The 11,486-nt window shown below is 32.1% G+C and overlaps 1 protein-coding gene across 1 annotated transcript; it reads left to right on the top strand.

Annotated features, from left to right (window-relative positions):
- The first annotated feature begins 615 nt into the window (after window positions 1-615).
- Window positions 616-1,563, top strand: LOC105081083 (olfactory receptor 4A47-like). Its single transcript, XM_010970195.2, has one exon. The coding sequence runs from the start codon at window positions 616-618 to the stop codon at window positions 1,561-1,563; it is 948 nt and encodes a 315-aa protein (XP_010968497.2).
- Window positions 1,564-11,486: the final 9,923 nt, after the last annotated feature.

Here is an 11,486-nt window from a genome sequence, read left to right as displayed (position 1 = left end):
AAAGGTGTACTGCTTCAGTATATATTGGTCAGGGAAAAAAGCACCATCCAACTATCGACCCTAAGAAAGAAGTCTCAGTGAGTTCTGAGACATTCCAAGGCAATGACCTTCCTATTTGATAGTCTGATCTACTCACACTAAATATGTAATTTAGTTTAAGTGGATCTCAAGTATTACACCTTTGTGACTTTATAAATTGTGTACCTTTTCATGGAATTACTTTCCCAAGTTTTCTTGTCCTTTTATTTTTCCTTTAAAACTGAGCTAAAACATTGCTTCCACTGGCGAGCCTTCTTTGTTTCCAGTTTGATTGATATATTCCTATACTGTGACCCTTAGCTGCGTTTGAATATCCTTATAATGCCACTGATTACATGGGTCTGGAGTTTTCTGATCTCTCATTATTTGTCCTACCACTGAGTGTAGGGAACTACTACTTACTCAACTTGGCAATCATGATGTCTATGACCCATTGGGCACAAACACATCCTCTATATGCATTATTTAATTGAATGGGTAAATAAAAGACAAAACTTACATTGCATTTTAAAATTTTCCCCCTTGTTTTGTAGGTAAGCTGTTCTAATATGTGAACTTACCTCCTGTACAGACTGGATGGAACCAAGGAACAATGTAACTTATTTCATCCTCCTGGGCCTCACACAGAATCCAAAGGAGCAGAAAGTCCTTTTTGTTATGTTCTTGCTCTTCTACATTTTGACCTTGTTGGGCAACCTGCTCATTGTTGTGACAATAACTGTCAGTAAGACCCTGAACTCACCAATGTACTTTTTTCTCGCTAGCTTATCAATTATGGACATGGCTTATTCCTCTTCTATTACCCCCAGATTGATTTCAAGCTTGTTCTTTGGGGAAAATGCTATATCCTTTGAATCTTGCATGGCTTATCTGTTTATAGATCACATTTTTGGTGGATCAGAGGTCTTCCTTCTGTTGGTGATGGCCTATGACCGCTATGTGGCCATCTGTAAGCCCTTGCACTATTTGATTGTCATGAGGCAAAGGGTGTGTGTTGTGCTGCTGCTGGTGTCCTGGGCTGGAGGCTTTCTGCATTCAGTAATTCAGCTTAGCACTATTTATGGGCTCCCATTCTGTGGCCCCAACATCACTGATCACTTTACATGTGACATGTACCCCTTATTGAACCTAGTGTGCATCGACACCTATGTCATTGGCATCTTAGTGGTGGCCAATGGAGGACTGATCTGCACTATTGTGTTTCTGCTCTTACTCACCTCTTATGGAGTCATTTTGCACTCTCTAAAGAACTTGAGTCAGGAAGGGAGGCGGAAAGCCCTCCAGACCTGTGGTTCCCACATCACTGTGGTTGTTTGTTTCTTTATTCCCTGTATTTTTATATATGCAAGACCTGCTAAGACCTTCCCAATTGACAAATCATTAAGTGTGTTTTATACAGTCATCACCCCTATGCTGAACCCATTAATCTACAGTCTAAGAAATTCTGAGATGACTAATGCTATGAAGAAATTCTGGAGGCAAAAGGGGAGATCAAATATGAAAGAAATTCATTATGAATCATGAGAAAACTCATTAACATTAGGGCCAACCTCCCAGAATGTAAAAGTCTTCATAAATCTGATGCAAGTTTTCCTTTTCTGTAAAGAAATTACAATATTTATATTAAAAAATGAACTCTATGTTCATGCTATCAATGACGATTTCTCTGCTAGAATATAAACTTATAATGCCTGCTATATTACTGCAGCTAGAAAGGTGGGATGCATTTACAGTAGGGAATCAATAAATAATATGTAATTAAGTAATTAATGGATTTTTAATAGAATTAAACTGATTTAAATTAATTCCTACTTTTACATACAAACTTTTTCAGTTTTAGTTTTACTTTATGTCAGAGTGCCTTTCATCTTTATTTTTTATTGTACTAGTAAAAATATTTAATGCTATATAGACTATCATCTTTGATCAATTTTATTTGCCTTACATATGAATTTTTCAGTATAATACATTCATTTTTAAAGTAAAACTTGAAAGTATAATTTGCAATGATAAATACTAAAAGTAGAATCCATGCAAAATGAAATACTGTAGAACAGAACTCCTATCCATCCCATAGCATTGTCTCCCAGTTCTCTCAGTTGCAGTCACTACTCTGTTCCTGAGATAATTCAAGTAGTAATCTTTGCAAATACAAGCATATTTTCATATATAAATGTGTTTATGTCTTTGTGTATAAATTTTGTATTTTACTACTGAGGCTCCTGAAGATTGTTATGTACCAGTCTATATAGATCTAACTCATTCTAGTTTCCACATACTATATAACTTCCTTATACAGATACACTCAAATTTAGGTCTTCAGTCCTCTTCAGGTTTTTCCCATCTTTTTCTAAGGTAAATAATTCTGCAATGCAGCGTTTTTGAAATTTTATGAGTCCTAGAGGTGAAATTTTTGAGTCAACTGGTTTATCTATTTATAATGTTGAGCCACAGTTATTGTCAAAATGCATACCATGAGCTTGTAATAAACTCACTTTTCCCCTCATTCTGGAAAATACATGTTTGACCACATTCTCAACAACCAACACTTGATAAACATTTGTGGTATTTAACAATCTTATTAACAAAACTGTGTTTCACTTGTATACTTTAATTATAAATATATAAATATAATTGAATTTGGACATCTACTGATGTGTTTAAAGTGATATGTATTTCTTTTTCATGAACTGCTTATTAATGAATTTGATGTGTTTTATTTGATTGCTGATATTTTCTGTACTGATTTCATGATTTAATTATACACTAAGGAATTTATCCCACTTACCATATATGTGGAGTTATTATTTTTCCAGCTTGTGATTTGTTTTTGATATATTTATACTGTGCAGAATGTTTTTGACCATGTAGAAATATTTTTGCATTTGCAGAATTAAATTTTCAATATTTTCTTTGGATTTTGTCTTGCTCAGAAAGAATTTTCCTATTTCAGTACCTATACTATTTTCCATAGAGCTTGCATCAATTTATATTCCAGACAAAAGTGTACAAGTGTTCCAAAGATTCTACATCTTTGCCAGCATTGCTTTTTTATAAGGATATGACTTTCATTCACTAGGGCTCTGCTCTCATTATCTGATCACTTCCCAAAGGGTCCATTTCAAAATATTACCACTAACATACTTCAGCGGTCAAGGATTTTTAATGTGTATTTATACCTACTAGGGATAGACACCCCTAATTACCCACCTTCTTCAGAAGGTTCTTGCCATTCCTAAATATTTGCATTTTATGATAAACTTTAGGGTTATTTTTTCAAAGTTTGAAAACTTCCTATAAAATATATTTACAGTGTCATTAGTCTACATATTTGTTTTGAGGAAAATGACATGTTATAATATCTTGTCTTCCCATTCTGAATTAAGACATATATTGTGAAGAATTGATTGATGTCTCAAAAATCTGTAATCATTTCCATAGATAGATTTGTAAAATTTGCCTTTTGGTTTTCTTACTTAAACAGAGGACTCTCTGATGTACATTTGATTAACATTTTCAGTGAGTTGGTCTGAAAAAGTTTAGTGTCTTTTGCTGGCATGAATTATAGCATAGTCCCCAGTCATGGATATATGTCTTTATTCAAACATTCATAGAAATTGACACACTGTAACTGATGGTACTTCAATTAAAAATAAAATAAAAAAGAAGAAATAGATAATCTGAACAGACCAATCACTAGAAGTGAAACAGAATTAACAACAAAAAAACTTCTCTGTAAACAAAAGTCCAGGACCAGATGGCTTTACTGCTGCAATCTACCAAGCAAAGGAAGAAGAACTTATACTGAACCTTCTCAAACTCTTCCAAAAGATTGAAAAGGAGGGAACACTCCCAAAGTCAATCTATGAAGCCATCATCACCCTGATATCAAAGCCAGACAAAGACACAACCAAAAAAAGAAAATTACAGGCTACTATTTTTGATAAATATAGATGCAAAAATCCCCACCAAAATATCTGCAAACAGAATCCAACAATGTATAAAGAAGATTGTACACTATGATCAAGTTACATTCATCCAGGAATGTACATTCATCCTGGATGTTACATTCATCCAGGAACACAAAGATGGCTCAAATACACAAATTAATCAGTGTGGTACACCACATCAACAAATGAATGGACAAAAATTACATAATTTCTCAATAGATGCAGAAAAATGCATTTGATAAATTTAATACCCATTTATGATTGAAAAAAACTCTTATTAAATTGGTATCCGAGGAACATGTCTCAACATAATAAAAAGCATTTATGACAAACCCAGAGCCAGCATAATACTCAATGGTGAAAAGCTGAACACCCTCCCACTAAAAGCTGGGACAAGACAGGGAGCTTGCCCTCACCACTTCTATTCAGCATAGTGTGAGATGACCTAGCTATAGCAACCAGATAAGAAAAAAACACTGAATTTTAGGATGGATTTTTCTTTTTCTGCAAAGAAAGCTTCGGGGATTTTGATAACGGTTGCACTGAATCTGTAAATCAGTTTAGGTAGTGTTGACAACATAAAAATCTAGCTCATAAACGTCTTTCCGTTTACGTGTGTCTTCTCTAATATCTTTCAGCAACATTTTGCAGTTTCAGTGTACAAGACTTTCACCTCCTTGCTTACATTTACTCAAGTATTTTATTCTTATTGATCCTGTTGTAGATGGAATTGTTTTCTTAATTTCCTCTTTGTGTTGTTCCTTGGTAGTATAAAAATTCAATGTCCTTTCATGATAAAAAGCCTCATTAAATCGGGTACAGAAGGAAAGCACCTCAACATAATTAGGGTCGTACATGACAGAATCACACCACACATCATACTCAACATTAGAGTTTGAAAGCTTTTACATTAAAATCAGGAGCAAGACATGAGTGCACAGTCTCATCACTCCTTTGCAACATATTACTGGAATAAAAATTCCTAGTAAATTTTTAGTGTTTCTACATTTAGATCTAGTCATCTCTGAAATGAGACAATTTTACTTAATTTTTATTTAATATTACTGTCTGTAACAGTACTTCCACTAGTAGTCACTTCCTGTCCTTTTGATCTCAGCTTAAACATCACTTTTTTAGAAAGGCCTTTTCTGATTACACTTTCCACAGTCTTCCTCTTCTTTCTATAACAGTACTTTATTTGCTGTTTATAAGACCTGCATCATACTGCAAGTATTTTATTAAATTTTCTATTTCTTTATTGTCTGACTGCTTTATAAGAATATAAGACCTGTGTGGATAGGAAATTTTATATGAGTCTATTTCCCCATGTTATTAATTGCTGTGTTCTTACCCATTGTACAATTTGTGTATTAAAATAAGTGCCCTAAAATTTTTATTAAAAGAAATTAATAATTGTATAAATAATTAGTAATTATATCTGATTTGGTGATAAGAACTTCCTGATTGACAAATAATTGTGTTTTATATAGTCATCACCCCTATCCTGAAACCATTAATCTATAGTCTAAAAAATTCTAAGATGATTAATGCTATTAAGAAGCTCTGTAGAAAAAAGGCAGGTAGATAAAGTATTAAACAAGTGCAGTACCCATCATGAAGTTGGTAATTTAGCATTAGGTTCAGTCTCTTTGGAATGTAAAAATCTTTGTAAATCTGATGGAAACTTTTTGTTTCTTCAAATGATTTATGATAATTATACTTGAAGAATAAACTATATGTTCATGCTATTAATACCAATTCCTAACTAGAATGTACTGTATAATGTTTTATCACTGCACCTAGAAAAGTAGGATGTACTTATGGTAAGGTGTCAATAAATAATATGTAATGAATGAATGAAGTTTTTATGGAGTTACACTGATTGTTAATTAATTTCTGTATTTACTCTTACTACTTTCTCATTATTCATTTTACTTTTAGTCAAATTCTTGTTTTTATAAACTTCATTCTATATATTATGTTAGTTAAATATTTAATACTGTGTAAAATATCCTTATTCCATTTTATTTGCCTTCTCTATGAAGTTTTTATGTAATATTTTAATTTTTTAAATAAAAATTGTAAGTATGATGGAGAATAATATATTTTAAGAATATAAATTATGCAAAATGGAATAGTGTTGAATAAACCTCCAATCTATCCCAAACCAGATTCTTCCAGTCCTTTCAGATGCAGTCACTATATGCTGTTTCCACAATTCTCCAAGAAATAATCTTTGCAATTTTATATGTGTCTCTGTTTATGTTTCAGTATATAAATTTTGTATTTTATCACTCAGCCCCCTATAGATCTTTATATACATCTAACTCATTCTAATTTTGTCATACTGATTAAATTCTTCATAAAGCAACACTGAAATTGATGTATCTGGTCCTCTTCATATTTTTCCCAGTCTTTTTTGATGTTAAATATTTCTGCAAAAAGTCTTTCTGAAATTTTTTAATATGAATTTCTAGAAGTGAAGTTAAGTCAATTGCTATATGATTTAAAATATTGATGTGCTTAGTTATTGCCAAAATGCCATCTATTTGGGGATCTATTTACATGTTTAAAATGATTTTATTCTTTTTCTATGAATTGCTTACTAATCAATTTTACATGTTCTATTTGATTTGGTGTGGTGGTGATCTTTTCTGTACTGATTTGGATGGTGTGGGTGTATTTGTAATATTTATTCTTCCAAATCATGAATATGGGTTATCTTTCCATTTAGTTGTGTCTTTAATTTTTTTCATCAATGTCATATACTTTTCAGTGTATAAATTTTTACCTCCTTGGTTAAATTTTTCCTAAATATTTTATTCTTTTTGGTGCTTCTGTAATGGGATTAGTTTCTTAATTTCTTTTTTGGATAGTTTGATGTTAGTATATGTAAATGCAGCTAATTTTTGTATGTTGATATTGTATCCTGCAAAGTTGAATTTTTCTATTAGTTATAAGGGTTTTGTTGCAATTTTTTGCATTTTCTATATGTAAGATCATGTCTACTATATAGTCTTTGAAATAAGACTTTTTGCTCTTTGTATCATGCATTTGAGATTTATGCATATCAATGTGTTTATATATAATCCATTCATTTATTGCTGAGTAGTTTTCCATTTTATGAATGTATCACTGTTCATTTACCTTTTTCTCAAATAAGAGATATTTTAGTTGTTTCCAGCTATTTGAAATTATGAATAAAACTGCTATGAATATTCACATATAGTTTCTGACAGAACAAGCAAACCAAAGAAAATATGAAATAATGTTTTTCAGGACACTAGACATCAGAAACTATTGACAGTGTTCACCAGAAGGTGGGAAACAAGATGAGCTTTAAGATTTTTCCACTTTATTAAACTGGGGAAACATTTGCTCAGGTAGGTTACAGAGAAGGGTGCTTGGTCCTCACATTGGGCCAGGAATATTGCCGATTCTCATCCATTGAAAAACCTCATGGTTCAAAAAGGCCAGGGCACTGAGTTGAATACTTAGGAAGACTTTGCATCAGTAGTGGGTCATAATTAGGCCTAGACTGAGTACTTCTCAAGACCTGCCTCAAAAACCATAATAGCAAGAAAAAAAATCCAAAAGAAAACATCCAAAAGAATCAAACTAAATACTGAATACTATGTTCAGAATTTTGAAACCACAGAGATTAAACATGCTATTAAAAAACCAATGGGTCAATGATGGAATCAAAGTTGAAATAAAAAAAAACTTGAGATAAATGAAAATGAAAACACAACTACACAAAATTTATGGAATGCAGCAAAGTCAGTGCTAAGAGGGAAGTTTATAGTGATACAGGCCTTCCTCAAAGAAAAACAATCTCAGATAAACAATCTAACCCACCAGCTAAAAGAAATAGAAAAGGAAGAGCAAAAAACCCCAAAAGTCAGCAGGAGGAAGGAAATAACAAAGATCAGGGAGGAAATAAATATAATAGAGATTTTTAAAAATAGAAAAAATCAATCAAATCAAAAGCTGGCTTTTTGAAAAAGTAAATAAAATCAACAAACCTCTGGCCAAACTCACAAAGAAGAAAAAGGAGAGAGCACAAATAAGCAAAATAAGAAAGGAAAATGAGATGACTGGATAAAGAAGATGTGGTATATTTATACAATGGAATACTATTCAGCCATAAAAAATGACAACATAATGCCATTTGCAGCAACATGGATTTTCCTGGAGAATGTCATTCTAAGTGAAGTAATCCAGAAAGAGAAAGAAAAATACCATATGAGATCACTCATATGTGGAATCTACAAAACAAAACAAAACAAAACATAAATACAAAACAGAAACAGACTCATAGACATAGAATACAAACTTGTGGTTGCCAAGGGGGAGAGGGGTTGGTAGAGATAGACTGGGAGTTCAAAATGTAGAATAGATAAACAAGATTATACTGTATAGCACAGGGAAATATATACAAGATCTTGTGGTAGCTCACAGTGAAAAAAATGTGACAATGAATATATGTATGTTCATGTATAACTGAAAAATTGTGCTCTACACTGGAATTTGACACAACATTGTAAAATGACTATAACTCAATAAAAAAAGTAAAAAAAAAACTCTTTAAAAGAAAGGAAAATGGAGAAATTACAACAAATAATATAGAAATACAGAGTATCATGTGAGAATATTATGAAAAACTATATGGAAGCAAACTGGATAACTTAGAGGATATGGACAAGTTTCTGGAAACATACAGTCCATCAAGACTGAATCAAGAAGAAACTGACCACTTGAACAAACCAATCACTAGAAATGAAATCAAATTAGCAATAATAAACCTCCCTACAAATAAAAGTCCAGCACTGGACGACTTCACTGGGGAATTCTACCAAACATACAAAGAAGAACTCAAACCAGTCCTTCTCGAACTCTTCCATAAGACTGAAAAGGAGGGAATACTCCCAAACTCATTCTATGAAGCCACCATCACCTTAATGCCAAAACCAGGCAAAGACACCACCAAAAAAGAGAATTACAGACCAATATCACTGATGAACATAGATGCCAAAATCCTCACCAAAATATTATCAAATAGACTTCAACAGCACATAAAAAGATTATACATCATGACCAAGTGGGGTTCATCCCAGGGACACAAGGGTGGTTCAACATACTCAAATCAATCAATGCAATACATCACATCAAGAAGAGAAACAACAAAAACCACATGATGATCTCAACAGATGCAGAAGAAGCATTTGATAAAATTCAACACCCATTTATGATAAAAACTCTCACCAAAGTGGGTATAGAGGGAACATACTTCAACATACTAAAAGCTATGTATGACAAACTACAGCCAGCATAGTACTCAATGGTGAAAAACTCTGTGTCTTTGTTAATGTGAGATGTTAATCTAATTATTTTCTTTATGATACCCTAACCCTTGTTTCATTTTGGTAAAAGGATTACGTGAGTGCATAAAATGCATTAGGAGTTATGTTAATTCCTCCCCTCTGTGGAAGTGTTTATGTAAGATTACTACTATTTCTTGATTAGTTGGACATAGAATTCAATGATTCAAGCTATGTGCGACTGAAATTTTGTTTTGGAAATGGTGAGATTCTAAAGAGTCATTTTATTTATGTGTTAATTATTTCAGCTTTTAATTATTTTTTTCTGTGTGTTTAGAAAGTTGTGGGTTTTTTTTTTTATAGCAGTGGTCCACTTTGTTTCAGTTGGCAAGTATACTGTCATAAATTCCTTTATCATATTTTGTTATCTTTTTAATATCTATAGAATCTGCAGGGTTGACCCTCTCTTTAAAGTGGATTCTGACAATTTGTTCTTTCTCTCATTTTTTCTTAATCCATTTTGCTAGGTTCTTATCAGGTTTATTAAACTTTCAAAGAACCAGTTCCTGGTCTTAAATAGTTTCTCTATTTTCATTAACTTCTATTTCAATGGCTTCAGTTTCTACAGAGTTCTCTGGGTTTATTTTAATTTTCCTTTTCTAGTTTCTTGAGACAAAAGCTTAGTTCATTCCTTACAATATTTCTTGTTTTCTTATACTTGCATTTAAGCTATAAATTTCTCTCTAAGCACTACTTTAACTGCATCCAGTTGATTTATATATAATAAAATGTATTATATTACATATAGATTTTTATGCATATATATTTCATATTATACCTTTCACATATATTTCTATCACTACTTTTGTCTTGAAAATGTACCTTTCAAAATGTTCATGATTAATTTAGGCATACGTTGCTTAATTTGTAATTAATTAGAAACATATTTTTGTTATCAATTTCTAGTTGAATTACATAATTGTAAAATATATATGTAACAAATATATGTATATATAGCTATAAATATTTTTGCTTTATTAAGTCCTTTGAAATGTATTGCAATTATGTCATGGCTTAGTGTATTGTCTACTTTGGTGATTGCCTCATGAGGTATTTGAGATGAATGGAATAGTTCCACAAATGTTTTCTTTCCCCATTTCCACACTAACACGGATTCTACCAACTTGCCTGTCTGAAAATATATGACAAAGTATGTGACAAACTTTATCTGCATGTGAAACAAACTTCAAATGACTTATTCAGAAATTAGCATTCATAATGTTTTGATATCATCTTCAAACAAAGCTTAAATTTGAACAGATTTGTCTACGTTGAAGGTCATATTTTAAACAAGAGTCTCTATATTTTTTTCTTGCCAATTCTGGACTTTTCCCTTTGGGCAACATGACCTCATTTTTTTATACTTTCCCCCGGGGGACATGACTCTATATAAGTCCTGTTCTACATGGTAATTATCCTATTGGCATCTCTGGAGATAAAGAGTCACCATAAAAATTATAATTAATGTCCCATTGAATTTAATTAGACAAGTATCACCCTTTGAGATACACCAACTAAAAGACTCTGTAACATGTACAGTAGTTCAAATGTAGGTAAAGTGTTTACAAATCTTTGCCCTTACCTCACAGGACACTCTTTCATGAACTGAAATGATGGACTCAAAATATAATAAAGTATGTATATGAAACTGTTCTCCATCCTTCAGGAAACTCAAAGCTCAACAGTGCTGTATGAAGCCAAGAGAGTATACTGATTGAGAATCAAAATATTGGAAAGATTATTTCACTATTTCACTTTCATTGGTATAAAAGACAAAAAGAAAAATTTGTATGTAAATAATTCATACACAATTTACAGTTTTCTCTCCAATCAAAATGTTGAATTGTATTTGTTAGTGATATGAACAAATCCTGAACAACAATGAATCTTTCAATTCTCTGTTCACAATCAAGATTCGGAGTTCTTTAGTAATGCACCATTGATATTCACTTTGAAAATCCCAACTTTTTGAAATGGAATGTTTTTCCAAATGATTGAGATGAAATAGATTTCCTGCAAACATGGAAAAAGCTAGTCACATGGAAACAGTTCAACATGCTGCATGAATCTTGCTCTCTGTGTCCTCAGAGATGGCATCAGTGGGAGAAGACCAAGG

This window comes from Camelus bactrianus, chromosome 29, assembly GCF_048773025.1.
Source record: "Camelus bactrianus isolate YW-2024 breed Bactrian camel chromosome 29, ASM4877302v1, whole genome shotgun sequence".
In the NCBI taxonomy this organism is placed as follows: Eukaryota; Metazoa; Chordata; class Mammalia; order Artiodactyla; family Camelidae; genus Camelus; species Camelus bactrianus.
This window is presented reverse-complemented; position numbering and strand designations above follow the sequence as displayed.

Coding starts and splice junctions, on each gene's coding strand:
- LOC105081083 (XM_010970195.2), top strand. CDS start 616: ATGGAACCAAGGAACAATGTAACTTATTTCATCCTCCTGGGCCTCACA.